At 40.0% G+C, this 27,773-nt stretch overlaps 1 protein-coding gene across 6 annotated transcripts in view; it reads right to left on the reverse strand.

Annotated features, from left to right (window-relative positions):
- Window positions 1-22,515: 22,515 nt before the first annotated feature.
- Window positions 22,516-27,773, reverse strand: part of LOC147890662 (NAD(P)-binding Rossmann-fold superfamily protein) — a 96,281-nt gene continuing 91,023 nt past the window's right edge. For 4 of the 6 annotated variants that reach the window (XM_087390576.1, XM_087390578.1, XM_087390574.1 and 1 more), the window contains exons 8-13: window positions 25,290-25,340; window positions 24,534-24,622; window positions 24,006-24,066; window positions 23,713-23,790; window positions 23,508-23,618; window positions 22,516-23,270 (exon numbers count right to left, since the gene is read on the reverse strand). In XM_087390576.1, the coding sequence (XP_087246702.1) occupies window positions 23,139-23,270; window positions 23,508-23,618; window positions 23,713-23,790; window positions 24,006-24,066; window positions 24,534-24,622; window positions 25,290-25,340 (522 nt within the window). In that variant the 3' untranslated portion in view covers window positions 22,516-23,138. The remainder of the gene's footprint in view (window positions 23,271-23,507; window positions 23,619-23,712; window positions 23,791-24,005; window positions 24,067-24,533; window positions 24,623-25,289; window positions 25,341-27,773) is intronic. The other 2 variants (XM_087390575.1, XM_087390573.1) reach the window with 1 other exon arrangement.

The raw sequence follows: 27,773 nt of genomic DNA on the forward strand, positions 1-27,773 counted from the left end.
ATCTCATGAACTCGAGTTCAAATTTGGGGCTTTTGAGAGTTTAAAGGTCATCAAGTGATGCCCCTTGGGCATCTAAGTGCTGATCATTGTAAGATTAAGGTCATTTGGACTTCCTTATGGCTTGAGAGGCATTGCATTGTGTGTAGCTTTAAGCTCACCGATCCGCTTGTATTGTGACTTGAAGCGTGTCAAGCTCTACAGTTAACTCAGCTGTGTATCCCTGACTTGTGTTTCCTAGGGTTGAGTAGTGCTCGGTCAGGTGGTGACGCTCGTGCTCCTGACACTTTTGACAATTGAAACAAAATACTGGTTGGGGTTCCCATAATTGAACTATGTGATAGAGGATATGGAGGGCAACGGCACCCTCTTCCTGAAGTGATTGCTAGTTTTCATGTACCTAATCCACTCTTAATTAGTCTTACTCAAGAAGAAACTTACCCCAACATTGGACAATAACATCCTATTGTGGAGGATTTGGATGGAAGTATTGCTTGGATGGGGGCTACTTGGAATGAGTGCTCTAGCTAGCCTCAAACACCTTCATGTGTTGGAGTAGGGGGACCCTTTTGGTCCCATTGCTTGCTTGGGACGTGTGTTGCCTCAGAAGACCCTGATTCTTTTCATGCTTGCCCTCTTCATCATCCAGGAGGGGCTCCATCAGCATGTGGGAATACACAATCTTTGTCAAGGTATGGGAATGCACAATCTTTGTCGGGGTCGGATGTCCCTTTAGCTTGGTTGTGGCACAATCCTTGGCGCCTCTCCCTCCTTTGGCACGTTGGAAATGGTATCTAGAGAGGAAGGAATGGGAAATCGAGCAATGGATGGGGATGCGGAGCTATAGGATGAGGCATGGGCATTGCTTGGGGGCAAGTCAACACACCATCGTAACTTAGTAACACGGGCCAAGGAAACCTTGACTAGAGCATAAGGGGTACTTAATCATGCACAAGTGAGGCCCAAGGTTATAGTGTGCTGGACCTTTGGCAATCGCCTACAATTGCGACTCAAAATTATTTGTGAACACACCAAGCCAATCCACCTCTTGCTTATCCTTGTATCTTGCCAAGGTAGGGCCCTAGCCACCATGGTTTGCAGAACATTACCTACACTTTTCTTGAGCCCAATGTACTCATAAAGAAATCAAAAGAATGGGCAGATTCTCTCACCCACCATCTTGTTTATCAAGTAACCTAGGATATTCTATAGCTCCCCTTGAGAAAATATGTATCACAATGTGTGGCGTCGGGGATTGGTGTCACCTTGGGCCCTTAAGGAAGCATCAAAAAACCTATCAGAGCAAGTGTTTGCTCACCAAACACATGTTCCCTCAATGAAGAGGTGGTCATCACCCAAACCATAAGTGACGATCAAGGGCTCAGCATCAGAAGCATTCCTTGAATGTTCCCACAACAACTCTACAGAGCTCTGAGATGATTGCACTTGATTACAGACCTTGTTTTTGCATTCATCTCAATTGAATGCGGAGGGTGACAGGTGAGGAAACTTTCTTATTTTTAATCCTAACAAGAGGCTTCTTAGGACTTGAGGAAGGAGATTCCATGGTAGACACTATGCATATGAACATGAAAGCTTGAAAGTAGAGATAAGGTCTAAAAGTTATAAGGAAAAAAGCTTGTATGCACATGAATACAAAAGCTTGAAAGTGGAGATAAGGTCTAGGAGGTCATAAGGAAATTTGAAAAGACTGAAATGTAAGAGGCAATACCAATTAAACTCATTTATCACTATGTGTGAAGAAATGGATCATTTGAGCTAGGCCATCATTATAATGGTTGGTGCATGTGATCCCTCAAAATAGTCCAAGTAGCCATCAAGGATATGGTAACCCTTAGTAATTGCTTGATTTGAAGTGCCCAATGCAGCTCGAGCTACCCATGCGGAGTGGGCCTTAAAGTTGAGATAAGACAACAATTTTCTAGTATGGCTTCACTCGACTCCCATTAAAAAGCTCGAGAATAACTCATCCCTACAAATCAGATAACTTGACCATCCCATTAGTGAAGACCTCTGTGAGTCTGCAGGCATGTTCCATCTCAGTTTGAAATTGGTTTTGGGAGGATCCAGCAAGATGAGCATCCCCTTCTTCAAATTCTTCTTTACTATGTGCTTATTGAGACCAAGTGCTCGGACTCAAAGTTTATCCAGCTCAGCTAGTTGGTGTAAGTGCCTGTTGATAGCTTCCGGCTCTCCAAGTTGATGCTTACTTTCTACTCAGAGACTCAGGATAAGGAATCTGGAGAGATTATAGCTTCTAGGCCATAAGCCTTTTTGAATGGAGTTAGATTTTTGCTTACCTTGTAAGTGGTTTTGTATGCCCATAATGCAGCACGTAACTTGACATCCTAATCTTGGTGAAGTCTGCTAACCATCTTTGTGAGAATTGACTTGAGAACTTGTTGGTTGACTCAACTTGGGGGGATATACATGATGTCGCCACTTGATGAACGACCATGAACGCAGTTGCTAGAGAAGTGAAGGTTTCATTCATAAAATGGGTTCCCTAGTCATGATGAACTCAATTGGACAATAAATGGTATACTCATAGTTGAACTTGGCTATGTTCTAAGCCAAGTTATCCCTCAGTGCCTTAGCCTCTTCTCACTTGGTGGCATAATCTATGGCAACAAGAATATACTTGTTTTGTGTTTACTAAGCCAAGTTCTTGAATGGACCTATGAAGTCCAAGCCCCATCATTGGATGCTTCCCAAAGTTAAATTGGTTGGAGAGGTGTGTAATGTTGTTGCCACTTGGCTTATGCATTTGGTCTCCCTTGCTTGTGCAGTTCTTGATTCTTGTCTTTGTTTTGAGCTTGTCGATATAGTTACGGCTTGCTCATGGCTCATCCTCTGCCATGTGACATTCCCGTGGTCTGAGGCATGCCTCTCCTTCTGATTTGATGCTCTCCCAATGGGTCGATGGCCATGCTCATTAGCTCAGCTCATAGATGATTTTGTGGAAATTTCCTAAATCCAGTCTCTCTATAAAATCAGGCTTGAAGTCTTCATGCAATATCTCGATGCCCCTTCCATAGATAGCTGATCACAATTTAGGGATTCGTTCACTCATGGTCTTGACATAATAGTCAGATGTCATTTCTCCCTCTATGTGGCCACGTTTTCTCACTTCTCATGCTCTTCTTTTGCTAGGGATCGCGTTCTACTATTCCCATTCTCTATCATCGATCATCCATCCCTGGCTTCAAATTCATTCCAACTCTTAAATCAGCCTAGTTCTACCAACTTTGCCTATCTCGATGTAGGTGTTCTTCTCGCCTAGCTGCATAACATTGGCATCATTTTGAGCATGTCTCAGAAATTTGTCAAGGCTTCAAGTATTTTGCAGATTTCCTAGGTATAATCCTTCATTCAAACACTTGTTTGTCATGTAGATCTTGAGAAGCCACAAGTCACCTTCTAACACTTGGACTACTCATTTGTAATAATATGTTATTCCAAGCAACTACTTTAGCTTGTTGCTTGCCAACATGTGCTATTGCTCTCAATGATTTCACACTCGTGCCTAAGGACTACTACTACCTATCCCACCTAATTCTTCCTCTCGTTGTTGTAGCACTTCCCCAACAGGATTACTAAATGTTGGCAGTCTCTTCCCTTGACCCCTTAGTTTTCCGATGATAGCTCAGTGCTTGGTGAGTGGGGCAATGCCTAGGTACTTGAAAAGGAGCTTGCCTTGCGCAAATGCCCTCTCTTGTACTCCTTGGGTTGCTTTGCACTCAGAGTCCTATCAGTGCTTGGATGGGGAAAAGCAAGTGTCATTTATACAGGTCGCTATACAAGCATGGATAAACTAGTATGGAGATGAGGGAACAAGCAAATAACAAACATTACAAGGGGAGGAGTATCAATGAAACCAACTTTTGTTACTATGAAAAGGGGCTTGTGGCCCATTACAAATAGCCATATCTGTTGGAGGGTCATGCTTAGGTGACAAGGAGTTGGTGCAACACTCAGTCTCACTCACCTTGGCTCAAGCCACTAGCCTATCTTTCTAAGCAAAGTGGCTCAATAGTCTAACGTTGTGCCACTGAAACTACTTGAAGCCTTTCTATCTCTGGTTCCCTACTTAAATAATCTTAAGAAAAGATCCAGGCTAGCAGCCTTTCAAAACTTGCCCATAATCTATCGTGCCTACATGTGTGGTGACCACTTTCTCACCCTTGCTACTTGGTCGCTAGACGTGCTTGGTACTCAGTTACTCAGGTTGGGTAGTCGCACTAAATTGGGGTTAACATACCTTAAGAAAGGGCAGATTCAAATGAGTAATTCTCCCTAGCCTTCCCTAGTTCTTTTAGTAAGAAAGAAGATGGATCTATGTGATTATGCATAGATTATTATGTCCTTACTAAGGTTAGAGTTAAAAATATGTTCCCAATGCCTCGTATTGATGAACTCTTTGATCAATTGTAAGGAGCTAAATACCTTAGTAAAACCAATTTATGTTATGGGTACCATTAAGTAAGGATTCATGCTGATGATGTAACCAAAACTGCTTTTAGATCCCATAAAGGGAAATTTTAAGGTAAAGTAATCCTTTTGCATTAACTAATACTCCTGATATGTTCATGATATTAATGAACGATGTGCTTTTATCCAAGAAAATTTGTATGCCTTTTTGGGTGATATTCTTATCTTCTGTGCTAAGGTTGAGCACTTGGAGCACTTGAAGTTGGTTTTCAAGTTACTCAAGAGGCAACATAAGTTATGTGCTAAACAATCCAACAAAGAGTTTTTTATAAGAAGTCAAATATTTAGATTTTGTGATGTCTAGCCAGGAATATATATGGATTTGTAGGAAGTTAACTTGCTACTCTAAAAGGGCCAAGTCCCACTAATCTAGAAGAACTTTAAATATTACGTGGTCTTTTCAAATTCTACTAAAGATTTGACAAGGATTATGCTAAGGTTACAGGGCATCTATTGATAGCTTAAGGGAAAAAGAAGTCCCTTTACTTGGATTCAGGAAGCTAAAATTTTGTTGAAACTTACTAAACAATTGATAGCAATTGTCCCATATTTTAAAGTAGTTGAATGTAATAAAAATTTCATACTTGAAACCAATCCATGTGGTGGAGCTGTGGCTTTCTGTTGAGGCTTGCTTTTTAAAAGATGAAAACTACATTTAACATAGATAAATTATTCAACATATGAGAAAGAAGTTTATGCTCTCATTCATGCTTTGAAAACATGGGGGAACTATTTGTATAGAGCTAAGTTTGAGATTCTCTTCGATTAGTGTAGCCCAGGCTAAATTTAATGCAAGAGTTTGATATCTATTAAGATATCATAAAGGAAAATATAATATATAATGCATTAGTTAGATGCATGTGGTAAATGCAATGAGTTTACTCAGTTTCATTGTGAAGTCCTACAGTCCTTGAAAGGTAAATGTGAACATGATCACCTTTACTCTAAATTTTGGAAAGTGGTTAGCGAATAGAGGTCTCCTTTATTAATGATGACTATCCTATAATTTTAACACTGATAGTTGGTGTTGATGAACAAACACCGAATGTTGGTAACAATAGCAATACCTTCCAAGAAGAAGTAAATGTGCCTATTGTTGGTGAAGTACTTATAGTTGGTACTGAGCAAGGACAAAGCTAGGGAAAGTATATCATATTAGATTGATGTATAGTCTCTAAGATTAGATCTTATATTTTCGATGAGCAAGTTGTTATATGAGTGTCATGATAGTACAAGTGCGGGATATCCAAGGATTCTAAAGACCTATGATGTTTTGAAAAGGCTATCTTCTAGCCTAGTATGAATACGGACATCAAGACTATGCTATTAGCTGCTAGAAGTTCTAAGTTAATAAGGCAAAACATCTTAAGCAATTTGTTGCATTTGTTAGAGATTCCATCTAGCAATTGGGAAAATATCTCAATGGATTTTATTATTGATTCGCCAAAAACATATAGAATTCTCTACTCCTTTGTGAGGAATCCTTAGGTTAGGAAGATAGTCATTCATCAGTAGGGCTAAGGTGACCCTAAATCCCAATAATGTATACTTAGAATAGCTAGAACAATTAGCACTAGTCCTAGGTCCTAAGTGACCCTAAATCCCAATAATGTATAGTTAGAATAACTAGAACAATTAGTACTAGTCCTAGGTCCTAGGTGCACTAACTCTCCTAAGTAGGTTAGTTGATAATTAGAAGGCATAAATAGATGGTGGTCATTAGGATTAGGGGTGGTAGATGGTCCATTCAAGAGCTTTGATTGAGTTGCCAAGGTTGGGAGGTGATTTTCTTATCTATTGCAACGAACAACGTATTGTATGAGAATTGCAATAGGAGAGCACTCAAGAGTTCCATTTTCGGTCTCCACTAAATATTTTAATCTCAAGTAGTAAGAGGGAACCCAAGCAAGCTCCTCCACTGATGGGGACTAGTTGATCAAGCAGCTCTTGTTGGCTTTGGTGGCCCATGGTCTTCTCCTTAGTTACATCTATCTAGATCTCGCACCCTAGCTTTGTCAACAAAAATGAATGGATCAAAGACCTCAACTGAAACAAGTACCAAACCACATCGACAATGATTCCCACGTTGAATGATGGGTCCATGGCCCATGCTCTACTACTAGACTCTTGGATCCATGCCATCCATAACACTCCCCCTCATTCTTTCCAATGTAGTCATGTGTGTCTACCCATTTCTTTTTGACACCAACATCCAGCCCCCAAGCATAAAAGGACTACTATAGGAGTGCCACACCACCACACACACTCTTTCTCATCACCTAGCTTTGTAGTTTGGCTTGTGCATTGTGGGGTTAAAGGCCACTGTACCTTAACCTCAGTTATGTACAATACTCAAACACACATATATATGAATGACATAGAAGATTAGGGTGTTCTGCACCCATCAAAACTTGTGTGGCTCTCTCTTCTGGCTCTATCTCTCTCTCACCCTCTTCCGTTGTTGAGATCTCTCAACTGGTATCAGAGCGCGGGTGTTCTAGTTGAGCCCAGGTGTGTGCTTGGAGCCCAAAGTTTGTTGTTGAGCTCTATGAGAGGAAGGAGAAGCTCCATTGGGTGAATTTACCTGCATCCTGTTTTGCAAAGACCTTGCAAAAACCTTTGGAAAGTTCTTTAAGTGGTTTTGGAGTAAAAATACATTTTTTTAATGATTCCCCTGCTCCTTTCGATGATGACTGAGAGTCTGGAATGACCTGTAGAGGCAATCATTGCCTGATTTTGGTGTCCATTGCACTTTGGGAGTTCAAAGACCCCTCCATTCTTGAAGTTGGGATCATTTCATTGGATTTTTGACTCACTATCTCTGCTTCAACATTTTTTTGCTAGTGTGTTGGAACCCAAGTTTGAAGCAACCATTCGCAGATTTGTCAGTTCTGATGGACTCAAGAGGTCTTAAAACTTCTGTGTTGCTCATCATTCACACTCCAGTAGTGTTTACAAATAGTTTGCAGAAACATTTTTTGGTCCGTGTGTTGGATTCGGTGATTGGGACCACGGTTTCCAAAACCGTTTATTCCATTGCATTCTGGAGGCCCAAAAACCCCTACCTATCAACTCTTGTGCGATTCTATGGAGATTTGGAGAAGTTCCATCTCTCTGAGACGTCGAGTCATTTGTTCTCTGTCAAAAATCCATTCAAAGGTTCAAACCTTTGATTTTTTAATCACAGGTCAATTGCAAGGGTTGACTCCTCGTTTCCCACTCATCGGTTGGGATTTTGGAATTCCGGCAAAAGAGCCATATTTGCAAATTGCCGTGTTGAGTTCGATTATGCAGTGATGCACATGTTTTGAGGCATCTCAGGTTCTATTTTCACTAGCGGTCATTGCCATGGGATCATGATATTTGGGATGATGCTTTCTTGCAGGCACTAGCATTTGGGATTTTGCTTTATTTGCATCATGTCATTCTCTTCCATATGTTTGAAGAGGAGTTTTTCAGCATTAAAAAGTTTGATTGGACAAAATTCCCTTTGTGGAAAGAACAGATAAGGGATGTGCTTATTTAAAAAAAAAAGATTAAACCCTTGGAAGGGATTCCAGTTAAGCTTGTAGCTATGTCTGAGGATGATTGAAATGAGTTGGATGCATTAACAAAGTCTACTATTAGACTTCATCTTGTAGAGTTGGTTTATTTCACAATAGTAAATGACCAGACTACGGAAGATTTGTGAAAGAAATTATGTGCCAATTATGAGAAGGAAACTGTCTCTAATAAAGTTTACCTCATGAAGAAGTCGCTTGAGCTGCAGATGAAGGAAGGGGTCTCCATTGCTTCTCACTTGAATGAATTCAATATTATTTTCATCTAGCTTCAAGCTCAAAAGCTGAATGTTGATGCGGAGACTAAGGCAATATTCCTCTTGTGTTCATTGTCATCCTCATGGGATACCTTCCGTACAGCTGTCAATAACTCTGCACTTAGTGGAGTACTAAAGTTTGATGATGTTGTGGGTAGCTTGTTGGCCGAGGAGATTAGATGAAAATCTATGGATGGCAACAAGAAGGATGCAGCCTTAATGTGCAAAGGGGCAGATCACAGTTAAGGAGGAAGTCTCGTAGCAAATCCAGGGCTCAGAACATTAAGGGTTACCACTGTGGCAAGAAGGGCCACATAAAAAAGAATTGCTACAAGCGGAAAAGAGAGCAAATGGATGAGAAAAAGAATGCAAATTGGGGTGAAAATAAGAAGGAAGAGAGTCCCAAGGAGGGCAAAGGAAAAGTGAAGATCGAGGAGATCAATGCAGTCATCACTGATAATAGTGACAATGACATTCTCTTCATGTCTAGTCTACCTGCAGACTTGCTTACCACTTCCAATGATGCATATTTTCATATTTTCATGATTGGATTTTGGATTATAGTGCTTCATTCCATGTTACTCCCCATAGGGAATGGTTCTCCACTTACGACAATGGAAAGATAGGTTATGTGTATCTTGGAAATAATTATGCATGTGACATAGTGGGAGCAGGTGACATAAAGTTTTATTTTGAAAATGGGTCTGCATTTGTTTTGAAAAATGTGAGACATGTTCCTAAGCTGATAAAGAGTCTCATTTCAATAGGTCAGCTAGATGATGTTGGTCTTCAGACCACCTTTGGCTTTTGGAGTTGGAAAATTCAGAAGGGCTCTATGGTTTTGGCAGAGGTGCCAAGTGTGGGACAATGTATCAGGGGCATCTGATCATGTTATTGCAATAACCGATCATCCACGTACTTCTTTGTGGCATTGCCAGTTGGGACACATGAGCTAGAATGGAATGAAACTCTTATGCCGTTTGGCTTATGTACCGCATTTGAGTTTTTTTATTTTGAATTTTGTGAGCACTGTCTCTATGGGAAGCAAACTAAATTAACCCATAAAAGAAGGGGAAAGAGAAAGCTTGAAAGGCTTGATTTGGTGCATTCAGACTTATGTGCTCCCATGTCTACACAGGCATTAGACGGGGCTTAATACTATGTGACATTCATTGATGATGTAACTAGGAAATATGGGCTTATGCTATAGCTCGAAAGTGTTCCAAGTATTTTACGATTGGCTGGCTTTGGTTGAAAATCAGTCAGGTAGAATGCTTAAATGCCTACAGACTGACAATGGTGGAGAGTATCTCTCTCATGACTTTCAACATTTCTGTGATACACATGGCATGGAGTGGCAAGAAGCCCTCTTACTCTCATTTGTGTATATTTGGGTGTGAGGCATATGCACATGTGCCAAAAGAGCTTCGGAAGAAGCTAGATTCTAAGTCTAGGAAATGCATCTTTCTGGGTTATGGTGAAATTGGATAGATGGGCTATCGACTCTAGGATCCAGAAGCAAAGAAGATAATACGAAGCCATGATGCAGTCTTCAATGAGAAGCAGATGCATAAGACACCCATAAGGGATGTGGAAATGAGGAGAATCACTTTCTAGGATGTGAATCCACCAGCATATTATGATAGATAGCAAGCTTTCCATGCACTGAATGTGCACAAAATGGTGCCACCAAGTACTCCCACAGGTACACAATCAAGATTAGATGATGGATCATCTGTTGGCAAAAATGATGAGCCAAATGTGGCTGATATGCAAGCGGGACAAGTTGAAATGCCCCTTAGAAGATCAACTAGAGTGTCTAGACCGCCTGAGAGATTTGTTCCAAGGGCAGACTATGTGATGCTTACTGATTGCGGAGAGCCTTCTTGCTAAAGAGAGGCTTTGATGCACGAGGATCAGCAATAGTGGGAGTATGCTATGCAATCAGAGATGAGTCACTCATAAAGCATAAGACTTGTGACTTGGTTTCTTTGCCACATGGAAAGAAAGCATTGCCATGTAAATGGGTCTACAAGATGAAGGTCACAAGTGATGATATGCCTAAGTATAAGGCCCGTTTGGTTGCTAAAAGGATCAAGCACAAGAAAGGTGTGGACTTTAATGAGATCTTATCTCCAGTTGTGAAGATGACCACACTTAGATGCATACTTGGACTTGTAGCAGTAGAGGATATGGAGCTTATGTAGATGGATGTCAAGATAGCTTTCTTGCATGGGGATTTGCATGAGGAAATTTACATGGTACAGCCGGAAGGATTTGAAGAAAAGGGCAAAGAACATTTGGTTTACAAGTTGAAAAAGAGTCTCTATGGCCTTAAGCAAGTGCCTAGAGAATGGTATCAGAAGTTTGATGCTTTCATTCAGTCCCATGTTTCAGAAGAAGTGAGATTGATCATTGCCTCTATACTAAAAGAGCTAAGGATAAAGCCTGATACTCCTGGCACTTTATGTGGATGACATGCTATTGGCTAGCAAGAACACTTATGAGCTGGATGCATTGAAGGCCAAGTTGCATGAAGCCTTTGTTGACATCAAGGATTTGGGACCTGCAGTTCATATTCTTGGTATGCGGATCATGCATTACTGGAGTAGGAATCTCCTTTGTCTTTCATAGAAGGAGTATGTTACAAAAGTATTGGAGCGTTTCAATATGGAGGGGGGGAAGGCAGTAAGTACTCCATTGCCTCCATATGTGAAACTGAGTTGGGCAGATAGTCCCAAATCAGATGAGGAGAGGGCCATGATGTCCAAGGTTCCTAATGCATCAACAGTTGGGAGTTATATGCTATGATAGCTACTAGACCGGACATTGCATTTGCAGTGGGAGTTGTTAGCCAGTATATGGGTAATCCAAGAAAGAGGCATTGGGAGACAATTAAATGCATCATGAGGTACATGAAGGGTACCAAGGAGATGTGCATTTGCTTTGGCAGAGGAGAGATGTATGTACTTGGGTACACTGATTCAGGCTATGCAGGGCATGTGGATAGTAAGAGATCAACTTCTGGCTACGTGTTCACCTTTGTAGGTGGTGCAGTGTCGTGCATGTCTCACGCACAGAAGTGCATTGCTTTGTCTACCACAGAGGCTGAGTTTGTTGCAGCCACAAAGGGCTGCAAGGAGGCTATATGGCTTGATCGGCTAGTGGGAGACTTGGGGATTCATACAGGTGTACCAACATTGCATTGTGATTCCATGAGTGCTATTCAACTAGCACGGAATCCGGTCTTTCATGCAAAGACCAAACACATGAGGTCAAGTACCATTTCGCCAAGAAGGTACTTGAGGACAAGTGCATAGAGCTTGTCAAGGTTCATACAGATGATAACCCTACAAATATGATGACAAAGAGTTTACCTAGTTAGCAGCTCAAGTATTGTCATGTATTGATGGGCATTGGATAGTATGTTCACTTGTTCTTCTTCCTTAAAGGCACATTGGCCTTTAAGTGGGAGGTTGTCGGGGTTAAAGGCCACTGTACCTTAACCCCAGTTGTGTACAATACTCAAACACATATATATATATAGATGACATAGAATATTAGGGTGTTCTACACCCACCAAAACTTGTGTGGCTCTCCCTTCTTGCTCTCCCTCTCTCTCACCCTCTTTCGTTCCGCTTTTGTTGTTTAGACCTCTCATGCACGCCATCCTAAGGCCATCTCTTGATTTCTCTATGTGACCATGAGGGCTTAGTCCCATCTTGAGCCAGGTAAAATGTTTCCCCAAGTTAGTGTGAGTACCTAATTGAGTAACCAGGCACTGCCAACTGAGCAACCAAGCAGCAAGTTATCAAGTGGAAAGGGTGAGCAAGTGGCCATCACATAGGTAGGCAAATCATTGATAATAGCTACTAGTAGATTATAGGTAGGTTTTAAAGGTGGTTAGCCAGGGTCCTTCCTTAGGATTATTTAACTAGGGAACTTGGGATAGAATAGGTTCAAGTAGTTTTGAGTCTGAGTGTTATCCTTGAGACTGAGTGTTAGCAACACAATGCTCACTTGTTGCATGAGCATGACTTTGTAGCTATTGCAGATATTTGTAATGGGCTACAAGTCCCTTTTCACTGGTTTCATTCATAATCCTCTCCCTATGTTATTTGCTTATCCCCATCTCCCTATGGTTTTGTCAGCACTTGCAATGACCTATATAGATGACGCTCATTTTCCCCCAACCAAGCACCGATAGGACACTAAGTGCCAAGCAATCCAAGGGTGAAAGAGAGGGAATCTTCACAAGGATTTCACAAGGCAAGCACCTAGGCACCATGCACTCGCCAAGCATCGAGCTATCACCGGATAATCAAGGGGTGAGGGGGAAGATCATCAACAAGCTACTCTGACAACCGCTCTAGTTGTTTCTCTTCATAAAGGTACTTTGGAAATAGGATTAGCTCCTAGAACTAACTCTATCCTATGATCTACTAGTCCCTCAAGAGATAAACCATAAACTATCAAGAATATCTTTAATAAAAACATCAATAAACTCATATAACGATTGAACCTTCTCATTTTTCTTCTCAAGTGAATGCAAAGAGCCTAAAGAAAACATCACAAAGAAATATCTATCCATTGCTATGTTGACCAAATTCTCCAATTGTATATAACTGATGAGAGAAGCATCATGAATACCATATTCACCATAAAGTTTGATCAACGATCCATCTTTCTAAAAAATAAGTGGCTTGTTTAAATATCTTAAAAGTAAGAATTTTATTTAAATAAATCCTTTCCAACCCATAGACCCACTTCCCAGTCAGGAAAACAACCACGTTCACCATAAAGGTGGGCCAACTATCCATCCTTCTAAAAAATAAGGCGATTCTTTAGATAACTCCTTTGTAGGGCATGGCGCACTGTCTACCCAAGACTACATCAGTCCTATCAAGATGCATATTTTGAAAAGTAAGAGTATCTTTATACCCTTGCATTTCCAAATTTATAATATTACCCATTGTATCCTAGAATTTTTCATCTTGACCCTTGGCTGAAGAGACCATATATGTGCACTAGGACACTCAAACAACTTATATTTCTTAATGAGAGTAATCCAAGAAATTATGAATGGCACCATCATTCACTATTAACTCTCTTTTAATTAAGAATTCCATGCATCCTCCACCAAATCATAGGGGTAAAATGTGGACTACTACATGCTTGAAGTATGAAGCAAGCATGCTTTCATCCACATGAAAGACTTTAATTTCCTTATAATTGGCAAGGTTATACACTATGAACTTGCTTCATTGGCTATTTACCCTCATTGAAAGTTTTTTATTTGCTTGTGGTTGATTAGGGGAATTTGTGGCTATGTGGTTTTTACTTGAACATTTAAGACCTAGCCAATTCTTCATTTCCTTCCTAAACTTGTAAAATGGTCAAGAGGTAATAAAAACCTCTTATGTCTACAAGTAGGGGTACCCGAAGAATAGGTTTCTTGTAGACATATGAGAGGAGCTATGTGAGGTGGAAGCTTGGGAAGTGCTCAAACCCCACAAGTCACACCAAACGATGTTGTTCTTGTATATTGGAGAAGCCCTCACTACTGCTATCCAAAAGTCACACCAAATGCTCTTGTTCTTGTGTATTTACCATCCACATTATCCATAAGTCACACCAAACGCTCTTGTTCTTGGAGAATCCCTCACTACTAGTATCCACAAGTCACACCAAATGTTGTTGTTCTTGCATATTGGAGAAGCACTCACCACTACTATCCAAAAGTCACACCAAATGCTCTTGTTCTTGTGTATTTACCATATCTAGCTAGTTTTGTGAATGTGTCCAAGCCATTTATACCTCCTCCTCCACCTCCACTTGTTTATAATCCCTCTTTCTCAAGATTGTGTACCCAAACAAGTTGGGACCCCCATACTAGTATCATCAACTATTTTACCCATCATACCAACCACGTACTCTAAGAGGTTGGCATGGACCATATTACACAAGAGGTTGATGAGGTAGTTTTTAAGGAGGTTGAGGTAAACTACTAGGAACCTAGAAAAGAACACCTCATGCACTTTTTTCTATCATGCCAGTCATAGTTTGAATAAGGGAGCTCTTGTAAAACTAATCTTCGCACCATCCATTTTTCTATTTCAAGCTACATCCAGTGCAAGGTCACCTCCATTCTCCACATCCTCAACAACATGTACACACCTTGGTGCACTCGATAAACAAAGAAAGTTTTTCATTGTTTATGTTTGTAGCTCGTTTGCAGTTTCTTTTGATTAATATTTTGACATTTTTTGCAATACGTTGTCAATATTAGAATCAACACTCATAATCCCCTTGAATGTTTCTTGTGCCTTGCCGTGATTTTATCTAATCATAAACATAAAAAATAAAGATAAACCAAAATCATGACAAACAAGCAAATTGACCATTTAATGAATCACTTGTGTGGACTATTATCATCTCTTCATACACTATTGATTGTCACATTGAGAGAATGAGAGAGAGAACATTCTATGTAAAAATTTGCAAATCAATTCTTCAATTCACCTTAGTAAGTGGCATAATGGTGAGAGGAAGAGAGAAAACTTAATGAAATCGTTATGCACCTATAATCAGTTCGTGAATGTCATTGAGAAATCCAAATTCTATGTGAGAAAGTGACAATGAGAGATAAACACTACATTCTCTTTGTGTGAGCCCATATGTGAGCATTGAAAGCATTGAACGTCCTATGAGAGCATTCAAGCTACAAACTTTGTGAGGAGTTGTCCAGAGTTCATCACATATGTGAGTTGAGAGGGTAAGTGAGAGTATTCATTAACCTACCCTAACTCAACATATCTTAGACAAATCCCTACCACCATAGGAATAAGTATACCTTTTAACCCACTAACTCCATTTCCACAGCGCTATTGTACGAATAATTAGTATAAGCTCCATTGTGCCAGGAAAATCGAACTTTAGTCAAAAGCAACTACCCCACTAAACGCTAGATTCTAACCTTATCTCTCTACCAGCTTTCCTTAATCTCTAACTCCTTGTCACTTACATTCTAACATCAAGCTATAGTATATAATCCTGACATGAGCCTGAGAACCACACCAACCACCTACACGATCACCTTCCTATTGACACATTTTTAGCTACATGATCACCTTCTACCAAAGGAATTGCAAGTCATATGCAAGGATCGCATTACAAAAACTAAAGATTGGATGTAGCTAGTTCGGATAAGTGGAAGTCAAGCCCAATCTATTCTCATTGATCACACAATAGACGAGTATTGACAAGCAAATAACATAGATGAAGCCAATAGATGGCCAACCAAATCTAAAGAAGTATAAGTTGATCACTTAGAAGGCTGCTTGATGAAAAAAAACATGTTGTAATAGAAAGAGATTTACTCAAGGGGGTGTTGTCCCACCCTCTTCATTTCAGTGAGGTACTCCTTCCTCTCATTCATGGAGGGAAATTTAAAACCCAATTAATTTAAACATGTAGGCTATTCGTCCAAACCCCCTCTGTATGGTGGAAGATTACTTTTTCTATGAAAAGTAAGAGTATCTTTATACCCTTGCATTTCCAAATTTATAATATTACCCATTGTATCCTAGAATTTTTCATCTTGACCCTTGGCTGATGAGACCATATATGTGCACTAGGACACTCAAACAACTTATATTTCTTAATGAGAGTAATCCAAGAAAAATTGAGTGGCACCATCATTCACAATTAACTCTCTTTTAATTAAGAATTCCATGCATCCTCCACCAAATCATAGGGGTAAAATGTGGACTACTACATGCTTGAAGTATGAAGCAAGCATGCTTTCATCCACATGAAAGACTTTAATTTCCTTATAATTGGCAAGGTTATACACTATGAACTTGCTTCATTGGCTATTTACCCTCATTGAAAGGTTTTTTATTTGCTTGTGGTTGATTAGGGGAATTTGTGGCTATGTGGTCTTTACTTGAACATTTAAGACCTAGCCAATTCTTCATTTCCTTCCTAAACTTGTAAAATGGTCAAGAGGTAATAAAAACCTCTTATGTCTGCAAGTAGGGGTACCCGGAGAATAGGTTTCTTGTAGACAAAACAAGGTATGAGAGGAGCTATGTGAGGTGGAAGCTTGGGAAGTGCTCAAACCCCACAAGTCACACCAAACGATGTTGTTCTTGTATATTGGAGAAGCCCTCACTACTGCTATCCAAAAGTCACACCAAACGCTCTTGTTCTTATGTATTTACCATCCACATTATCCATAAGTCACACCAAACGCTCTTGTTCTTGGAGAATCCCTCACTACTAGTATCCACAAGTCCCACCAAACGTTGTTGTTCTTGCATATTGGAGAAGCACTCACCACTGCTATCCAAAAGTCACACCAAATGCTCTTGTTCTTGTGTATTTACCATATCTAGCTAGTTTTGTGAATGTGTCCAAGCCATTTATACCTCCTCCTCTACCTCCACTTGTTTATAATCCCTCTTTCTCAAGATTGTGTACCCAAACAAGTTGGGACCCCCATACTAGTATCATCAACTATTTTACCCATCATACCAATTACATACTCTAAGAGGTTGGCATGGACCATACTACACAAGAGGTTGATGAGGTAGTTTTTAAGGAGGTTGAGGTGGACTACTAGGAACCTAGAAAAGAACACCTCATGCACTTTTTTCTATCATGCCAGTCATAGTTTGAATAAGGAAGCTCTTGTAAAACTAATCTTCGCACCATCCATTTTTCTATTTCAAGCTACATCCAGTGTAAGGTCACCTCCATTCTCCACATCCTCAACAACATGTACACACCTTGGTGCACCCGATAAACAAAGAAAGTTTTTCATTGTTTATGTTTGTAGCTCGTTTGCAGTTTCTTTTGATTAATATTTTGACATTTTTTACAATACGTTGTCAATATTAGAATCAACACGCATAATCCCCTTGAATGTTTCTTGTGCCTTGCCTTGATTTTATCTAATCATAAACATAAAAAATAAGGATAAACCAAAATCATGACAAACAAGCAAATTAACCATTTAATGAATCACTTGTGTGGACTATTATCATCTCTTCATACACTATTGATTGTCACATTGAGAGAATGAGAGAGAGAACATTCTATGTAAAAATTTGCAAATCAATTCTTCAATTCACCTTAGTAAGTGGCATAATGGTGAGAGGAAGAGAGAAAACTTAATGAAATCGTTATGCACCTATAATCAATTCGTGAATGTCATTGAGAAATCCAAATTCTATGTGAGAAAGTGACAATGAGAGATAAACACTACATTCTCTTTGTGTGAGCCCATATGTGAGCATTGAAAGCATTGAACGTCCTTCTATGAGAGCATTCAAGCTACAAACTTTGTGAGGAGTTGTCCAGAGTTCATCACATATGTGAGTTGAGAGGGTAAGTGAGAGTATTCATTAACCTACCCTAACTCAACATATCTTAGACAAATCCCTACCACCATAGGAACAAGTATAGCTTTTAATCCACTAACTCCATTTCCACAGCGCTATTGTACGAATAATTAATATAAGCTCCATTGTGCCAAGAAAATCGAACTTTAGTCAAAAGCAACTACCCCACTAAACCCTAGATTCTAACCTTATCTCTCTACCAGCTTTCCTTAATCTCTAACTCCTTGCGACTTACATTCTAACATCAAGCTATAGTATATAATCCTGACATGAGCTTGAGAACCACACCAACCACCTACACGATCACCTTCCTATTGACACATTTTTAGCTACATGATCACCTTCTACCAAAGGAATTGCAAGTCATATGCAAGGATCGCATTACAAAAACTAAAGATTGGATGTAGCTAGTTGGGATAAGTGGAAGTCAAGCCCAATCTATTCTCATTGATCACACAATAGACGAGTATTGACAAGCAAATAACATAGATGAAGCCAATAGACGGCCAACCAAATCTAAAGAAGTTTAAGTTGATCACTTAGAAGGCTGCTTGATGAAAAAAAACATGTTTTAATAGAAAGAGATTTACTCAAGGGGCTGTTGTCCCACCCTCTTCATTTCAGCGAGGTACTCCTTCCTCTCATTCATGGAGGGAAATTTAAAACCCAATTAATTTAAACGTGTAGGCTATTCATCCAAACCCCCTCTGTATGGTGGAAGATTACTCTTTCTATGAAATCTTGGCTCCTTTAGCAACATATTTACTACAAGGACTTCAACACAACAAATACATTCTTCTTAAAGCTCAACGTTTTCCATAAAAAATCGGATCTTATTCAAGATATACAAATGATCACCTATATTATCAAAATTTATATTTCAAGGGCCCTTAATTAATTATAGTTTTATGAGAATATTTTAGATGAATGTCATGCATAAATACTTTATGCTAAAAGAGGAGGTTTATCATATCTTTCTTAGAATTACTTAGAGAAGGAGAAATGTATGATTATTTTTATGTGAAAAAGAGGGCTTTTAAATATTTGTCGGAGAATAGTCATAGAGAAGGATTTTCATCAATTTTTTATGAAAATAGTGAATTCTTTTATTGTATTTTTGGAATAAATAGTAGAAAAGAGTATTTCATCATTTTGTTTTTCAAAAAACGATTTTATGGGTTTAAGAGAATATTTGTAAAGAAAGGATTTTAGTATTCTCAAGATTTCATTTCAAGTTATCTAAGCTTTCCAAGCTTAGGGTGACTAAAGATTTTGAAGAGAATATAAATAAATGGAAATTTCTTCAAAGCTCTTAGATTTATTCATGGATATTAGTTTACTAGTAGAAAATATTCATTTCAATCCTTGAGGAAGTAGAGACTTCATCTTTTCCCCCTATCTTTTTAAATTTGAAAAACACTCCTAAATACAACCAAGTTTTTCAAAATACTTTGAAAAACTAAATCTAACCTAAGTTCGTCTAAGACCTGATTAGAAGTCGAAGAAGAACTAGAAGTTTATAGTTACGTCTTAAAGGACGCGACCCAAGCGTAAAGACAAGATAAAGTGGTAAACACTTGTCCATCTCAAACCTAAGCTAAAGCCAACTATTCTTGTGACTTCTCCCTTGTCTTCAATATGTCAAAAGGGAAAAGACGCATGATGGACCCCTCGAGCGAATAAACATCAAAACATAGAGGAAGCTATTTGAGAGAATAGATGAAAAGAGATTTGCACCCAACCTTGGTCTTCAGATCCAAAGGAATGACCCGAAAATGTGAAACTAGTTTTAAGGGACTATCCTTGGGAAGTCCAAGAATAAACCAAAGAATGCATAGATCCAATACTTGCAATTGTTCAAATATCTCATGGAAAAAGTTAGTACACTTGTTTGGAAATGTTATCCGCATAGGACTCTGTTTAATAGAGGACAATTTGATAAGTTTTGTTTTGGGAAAGGTCATGGACCTAAGGAGGTTCCATGTTGCGCAACCACCTATGAAGAGCCCCAGTGAGATGTCTCATACAGCAAGGTCTATTTATGTCTCGACCAACCTCAATTAGATTAAAATGGTGAGATTTCGATATGAAGGTTGAGGCCCTTGAAGCAACCCTTGCAGCGAAAGAATGGGATACCTTGTGGGATCCTAGATGATGGCTTGACATGGTACTGCACAACCCTCGATGTGGCTTCCAAGTGTATGGCAGCCTCCAAGGGATAAAACTTAAGTGTGGATAGAAATCATATGAGGAATGGATCCATTGGTGGCATTAGTGGAGAGGCCTAAGAAGTATATTTAAAGAAATATGTGCAATTGATCTCATTGATGACATCGATGGAGAGACGAAAGCTATGAATATATTTTGAGAAATGAACCTAAGATAGACGATACCAGTGGACTCATTGCAAGAGTAGAGCCTTTAAGATCATAGTCTCTTCAACCTCTCATTCGGGGTATCAGTGGAGAGGCTAAATGAATGTTATTATTTTGAAAAGATTGTTTGAATAAAATGAAATGTATTGAGAAAGGGTCAATTTTCTATGCATGCTGCTATCTCTAAATTAATGCCACAAAGGGAGCTTGGAGGGAAAAGCCCCTCTTTAGTACCCGGGCACAAAATAAATACGAACAAAAAATTGTGAACTCAAGGGCAAGAGGCTAACCCATGGGGCATGGGATTGGATGGGGTTAAGCTGACTTGTCGGATCTGGGTGATTATACGCTATTAAAGCTTTTATAGAATAAGGAAATCTCATAAGAGTAGCAAATTTTATTGAGAATTTATATTCTTAAGATTGCAGAGTAATGATTAAGCTATTACCTTAGTTAAGAGGGAAAGTCATCCAAGACAAGTCAACTATTGAGATTGATCTATGAAAACTTGTTGAAAGTTCTTGGGAGGAATCACTTGTAAGAGATATTTTCTATTGAATAGTCTTGTCTTGGGTGGAAGGAAGGAAAACCCCTTTTGTCCAGCTGAATGATTGAGAACTGAAGTTGTAATAACAATAATGACGAAATCAACATTCAAGACTTTGTGGAAGAACTGCCTTTGTGGAATCATACACCTTTCCAAGCAACGTAAGAATTGTCCCGATCAAGTCTAGAGGACCTAAGGGGAGAGTTATTGTGTTATGAGGCCTCAAGTAGGATACCCTATCCCGAGTTATCATTCTCATGCCAGTATTCTAATAGACCGTCGAGTGCCGCTCGGCCTAAAAAGCTAAAAAACTATGGAAAAGGATATCTGGTCATTGTCACGACCTAGAGAATGGCACCTGCGTCCTTTCCAGACCTCATAGCCGGCCTTGACACCCAGAGAAGCCCTACGGTTTTAAAAAGCTTCTCTTTCTGTTATTCTATCCTATCGACTGGATCTAAGAATGAGGGAGAAAGAATGTAACCCTTGCCATGATCCGTATCTTTTTGGGAGTTTCAAGAGGGATTACAATCCTCTTGTTCTTATCCATGTTCACATGTACTAACTATTGCTCGTGATATTCCTTACCAGAGGATTGTTGTCCCTGAGGGTGGATCAAATACAAGTAGCCAGATACCGACAGGCTGTGAAAACCAAAGTTTGAGAACTTATTGCAAATATATGAGTGGGGAACAAAATTGTTTTGAGGAGGCAAGTTCTGAGCTTTTGAGAAGCGGAATTGGGAGATGATGATAGTCAGATCCAATTATACTACTCGAGTCTTATAATAAAGAAGTTTAAATCTATTTTCCTTTGAGATGTTGTCAAGAAGTGCTAGTGCTTCGAACAGCCTTCCTGAGTATGTGATGATCGAGAACACGAGCATTTCAAAGCTCTCCAGAATATATTCACGCTTGAGGGAGAGATGAACCTTTGCATATGTTTGGCCACATCTCGTGAGCACGACCGACAAACATGATGTCAAGATTCCTATTTTTGTCTTGAGTTGGTCTCTACTACGTTTTGGATGTAGATGGCACATCTGTGAATGAAGAATTTTGTGAGGAAGTCAATCTACTTACGCAATTGATCCTGTGTACAAAATCATTATTCTGATAGAGACCAGGATTCTCATAGACCTACGCGACTTTTGAGAATCAGAACCTCTCATGTATATATTGCGAGCAAGTAGTTGGTACATGTGAACATGGATAAGGACAAGAGGATTGTAGTCTCCAAGGATGGGATAACTACAAACCCTGTAAAGGTATAGACCGTTATCAATTAGCAAGAATTCATAGCCCGAAACGCAAGGATTACATCCGCCTTAACTTCTCTTTTTAAGAAGAATACCCTGTTTTTATGGACGCCTATGTGTCACTGTGCATTTGACAAGCTGAAGGCTACCTTGGTAACCAGCCCAATGCTTAAGTCGCTTGGTTTGGCATGTTTTTATGCGGGAGGGTCATGCCATGACTCGTGAATCCCAAAAACTTCAACCTAATGAAACATGTGTCGCCGTGCATTTGACAAAGCTGAAGGCTGCCTTTGTTAACTAGCCCTGCAATTACATGGTGTATTTTGGCAAACAAGTGAAGTAGTTACCAATGCCAGTGGTTTTGCGATAGGTATTGTTCTTATGCAGGGAAAGGGTCATGCCATGGCTTGTGAATCCCGGAAACTTTGATCTGATGAAAGGAACTATACCCCTCATGATCTAGAGCTACTTGTAGTAGTGTATGCCTTGAAACTCTTATCTCCTAGGTCAAAGATTCACCTTGACAACAGATCAAATTTTAAAGTGGATCTTTACACAAGATGAGCTGGATGCAGACTTTGCAAGAGTTTGACTTTGAGATTAATTATAGGCAAGGCAAGGAGAATGTACTTGCAAATTCACTCAGTAAAAAGCTCTCCTTGCTAGCTATATCGCAAGTGCATAACCCCTTGATAGGGGAGATTCGTGCGAGAATTAATCAAGGTACTTCCTTTGCATTACTTTACTTAAGCAGGAAAGTAAGACTCCTCAAGAAGGATATAAAATGGAAGAGGGATGCCTGTTCTTCAACAATTGGCTGTGTGTTCCCGATGCGGATGGGATCAGAAAGAAGATCTGACTGAAGCACATGACAGCCTTATTGCAGGGCATCTGAGTTATGTAAAAACTTATATCTCAGTTAAGAAAAGTTTCTTTTGGCTTGGACTCAAGAGAGATGCATTGCACCATGTATGACATGGGAATCCATAAGCATGGACTTTGTCACTGGATTACCCTTTGAAGTTTGTGCAGGCAGGGTATAACTCGACTTTTAGTGATGTGGGAAAAATAGAAAACTACAAGCACTCAGATACGCATGTAGAAACAGACCCTGTCAGCAATATGGCACTTGCTGTGTCTGATCCACGAGTAAGAAAATGGGTCTTACAATGCCATGAGGCTGCGTCTTGATTTTTCAAGCCATCTGGTTCTTTCAGCAATGTAGTTAATTTATGGGCTGCACATCGACCCATGCACCATTCTGAGAACTTGATTTGAGCATAGCTTCTATCACAGCAACATCACGGGCCCCTTCTACTGGAGAACTGCGTCTATCCACCTCACATTCTGCCATACCCTGCCAAAGCATCAAAAGATGAGATTATCTATAGCTTTCAGTTTTATCAAAGAGTAAATGCAATGAAGGCATAAGAATAACAAAGCAATCAATTGACCAAAGCAAAGGGAAGAAGTCAAGGGTCTACTGGCTTTCCCCCTAACCTTTCTCACCCTTGGAACACAGATAGTGAAGAATGCATAACTGTTGAGCAGAGGGTTCTCCCATCATACTAAAAAGTGGGGAAAAAAAAATCACCTTGAAAGACACATTTGCTATGTCAACTGCAAAGAATTTCAATTCATCATGGACCCCAGAAAATGGGTAAAATGATGATTGGGGGCTTCCTCCTGATGCGTAGAACGTCACCTGTAGTTTGAGGAGTATAAACAAATGTTTTCCAAGTTAGTCTTAGCAATAAGCAATAAAAGTATAGCCTAATTACATGTCTATCCGTGTATACCAGGTAGCCATGTTCCCCCCCTTGAGCACCACGTTCTGCTTCCACTGTTCCTTTTGATCCTACAATACGCCAGGTTATCTGCTAACAAAATTATGCAAAATGTAAATTATACAATAAATCCCCAGGGTCAACAAAGTAGAAAATTGGATCATCAACAATTGGAATCTGAAACTTCAGGTCTCCTGATCCTGACAAAAACGCTTCCATACATGCTTATTTAAGCTCATTGTACTCTCAACACATTCATTAGAGCCCAAACTGTCAATGCTTGACAGCATGAAAACATCACTAACCTTCCTTGACGTTGCTGAAATGGACATCATGAATACCCCAGAGCACCCATTCTCCAGCTTTCTACAAGATCATATAGTTTGTCTTAAAGCCTTTCCATGCAATAAAACAAAAGTTTCTCTCATTCCCATCCACATGGATATTCGTCTCATTAGGTACAAAAATGAAGAAATAAGGAGACAATCACATAACTTAGCTCATTTTAACTGCATAACAGAAGCAATCAGCAGAAATGTTAGCAGCCTGAATCCATTATTGTAATCAGTCTTATCACAGAAAACCAAATATAGAGACCATATTTTAAAAGTAACGATCATTCCCTTCCACAACAAGATGTCTTAAGTGAGACTTCTTCTCATGGATGATTATATTGAGACCATTATCTTGGAGTTACACAGGAATCTCCATATAAGTGCAAAATCCAATGAGCCTCTTCTTTTAAATAGAGGAGAAGCAACCTGTAATTGGAAAAAAACATTTCTTTGTCCTCCCCTAAGGTTGTACAAAGGCAGGCGATAAAAGGTTCTTACAGAAGTGCTGACATGTTGTCAGGGGCTGGCAAAGATAGGTCAACATGTCGAGATACTGCAGCCACGGAGTCTACTTCAGAACCTGCCACCTGATCCAAATTCTAAACAGGATCAATGGAATAGGAAACCAGAAAGTACAGGGCTCTCAGGCATATTAACAATGGAATGGGAAACCAGAAAGTACAAGGCTCTCAGAAGTACAGAGTATAAACAATGGAATGGGAAACCAGAAAGTATACATGTAGTATACGTTTGATTAAAAGCCCAGATTTATTGTCAAACATAGCATTACAAACAAGAACAAACCGTGTGCAGTTTTCCTTGAGGGATTATGGACAAAGCATCAAACCACGAACATGCAAATTCAGTCTACATGCAATGCATCCCTACTTATCTCCTCAGCAGCGTACAGGCAGGTCTAAGGTTACATGCAGAATGAGAGTACTAGACAGCTAATGACATGGACTCCTTATTATTGCATTCACGTTAAACTACGCCATTGGGGAGATACTCTCCTCCTACCATTCCCATCCATGTAAAATACTAGAAGAAAGAAAAAGTCAAACACTTCAGAAAAACAAACCGTTTATCCTGCTGAGTCAAAATGGTACAAAAAGTCTAACTTTTGGAGTCCCAGAATTGAAATCAGCATAAAAGATCCACACAATTTCCCAGAAATCTATGGCGTTCCAAGGAACCAGAAATTGACATATGCTGCTTCATTCGAGCTAACATAAAGAGGTAAAGATAGCATACCATCCGCATCCCTGCAATAAAGTGAACTCCAACATCCAGAGTGAATCCGCCCTGCATCCGTTTAACATAAACTGTGAGAAATTTTCTCAACATATGTGATCAAAGTGCTTTAATGTAGACAAGGATGTAAAGAAGAAGAGCCTCACTTGCACCCTTACACAGCCCTTGACAGTTTGATGATCAACATCAAAGTTCCAAAGCTAGATTATTCACATGGGGTCCAAACATATTGGTAGCTTAATGACGTAGCTTAAAATCAGGAAGATGCCCTTTCAATATGCAAGGCTTAATTGTTTATTAATAAAAATATGTATATATTGGTAAGAGATGCATCTCCTGCTTGCAACGTTATATCAATCAGTTGAAATATGAAATGCCATTGTTCCTCAACGCTATTCAAATAAGGGGTTCCTTGTACTAGCTTTCCCATACTACCATTGTCCAGTCTACAAAGACATGCAAAATAATAGTGAAACTTGCCAAGTAGCCATCAATTGATGATGCTGAAACACACTATGTAACCTTACAGTAAAGAAGTAATTTGGCCGACTGCATAGGGCTATTGCCATGTGATAGTGTACAGCAACAAACTGCTTACAGCCTTATGGATCTGCGAAACATCTCGAGATTGAGGCTGTAGATGTACCTACCCTGCTCAGCCTCTCACGTACGAAGGCTGTAAACCTCCATGAGAATCTACTCCCAAGTCTCTTTGGGAGTTTGAGTCTGTTGTGGTTGATGTGGAGTAGGGAAGCTAATAGCTGGGTGCGGGAGGAGGGAAACCTGACGGTGGGGAAGGAGGTCATGAAAGGGTCTGAGTGAGGGAAATAGGGGGAGGGGGTGGAAATGACCGAGGTTGGGAGGGGTGGGGAGACATATGGCTAAGGTAAGCCCGGTGGTAGATTGAAAGGGGGTTGGTTGAGGGGCAGAGGTGACAAGAATGTAGAATATTGTAAACAACCATTCTTATCACTTTTTGTGTGGCGCTTGGATTCAATAACCATTTCCTATCACTCTTTGTGCTGTGCTTGAGCATGAGCATGGAGGTATTGATCAATGTCTTGCAAGACATAGTGCTAGGCCAGTGCTTCATTGCTCACAAGTTTACACAAGTCCTTTATCCACAATAGTATCGAACCATCTTTTGCTTGTGGCATGCAAAAGGCAGTTCAAGAAATCAGTGTGCCCTTATGAGACTCGCTGTGCAACACGCAATAAAGAGCAGGGCCTTATGAGACTCGTTATGCTAAAGTGTACTACAACAAGAGTAGAGTACATCTAAGAAGACACTTGAAAGGAGCGAATGCCATCACTGTATTAGCACAAATTTGTTAGAACTCGACCTTGAACTTGCCAAAAGGGCTCACGAAAAATTTTAGGACAAATTCCTAATATTTGCTTAACTATTTATCATCTTGCACGCATGAGATGCCCATCATTACAAAGTAAGGACTTGTGCTCATTGTTTCCATCTTACCACTGGCGATGATCTTCACAACAAATAACTCCAGGGAAGGGGTTTAACCTTGGGTCTTTCAGGACATGTCCTCTTGATTTTCTTCAGCTTAGGCTGAGGAGGGGTATTGCATTTTGACTTACAAGCCATCACTATGGCTGATGGGGTTTATGACTCCCTTGAAATTTTAAAGACTCCAAGAACAACAAGAAGACCGAGGATCCAAAGAAAAAGAGGCAGATGAAGTGCTTCTACTGTGAGAAGCTTGGCCATTTTACTAAAGAGTGCCGCAAGAAGAAGGCGGACCTCAAGTGAAAGATGGAGTCCAAGTCCAAGGAGGAGCCAAAGACCGAATCAGCAAATGTCACAACTAGCGTTCTCTTCATCATCACTAAGTACTGCTCCGCTTATGCAGTCAGTGAAGAAAAGAAAGGTTGGTACATGGACAATGAAGCTTTCAAAGCATATGTCCAACAAGAAGTGGTTCAAATCCATGGAAGGTATGCATCCCAATTCCAAGGTCACTGTGGGGGATAACCGGACATGCCCTTGAAGGGTGTTGGTAGTATTCTATTCATCACGACTGCAGGAAATGAGGAGCTGATTTCCAGTGCATTGTATGTACCGAACTTATGCAAGAACCTTTTGTCAGTCAGTCAGATGGACAAGCACAATATGTCGGTCTTATTTGACAACGGCAAAGTCACTATCACATCCAAGGCAAATGGAAAGGTGGTGGCTCAAGGAGTCGAGGAGCATGGGCTATATTGGCTCAACGCTCTGTTGGTGCACAGGGACCATGGCAAATCCAAATTGTGGCATGAGCGGTTCGGTCACGTCAATTATGGCACTCTCACCGAGATGCAGAAGTCAAAGATGGTGGATGGACTTCCACCGATTGCAGGCAATGATCGTGTTTGCAAGGCTTGCTTGGAGGGCAACCAACACAGAGACAAGTTCCCACAGGAGGCCTCACCACAGGCCAAGAAGCCGCTCGAGTTGGTTCATTTCGACATCTACGGCCCAAT

This window comes from Dipteris shenzhenensis, chromosome 19 (assembly GCF_047967505.1).
Source record: "Dipteris shenzhenensis isolate YYH24624 ecotype China chromosome 19, Dip_SZ_1.0, whole genome shotgun sequence".
Lineage (NCBI taxonomy): Eukaryota > Viridiplantae > Streptophyta > Polypodiopsida > Gleicheniales > Dipteridaceae > Dipteris > Dipteris shenzhenensis.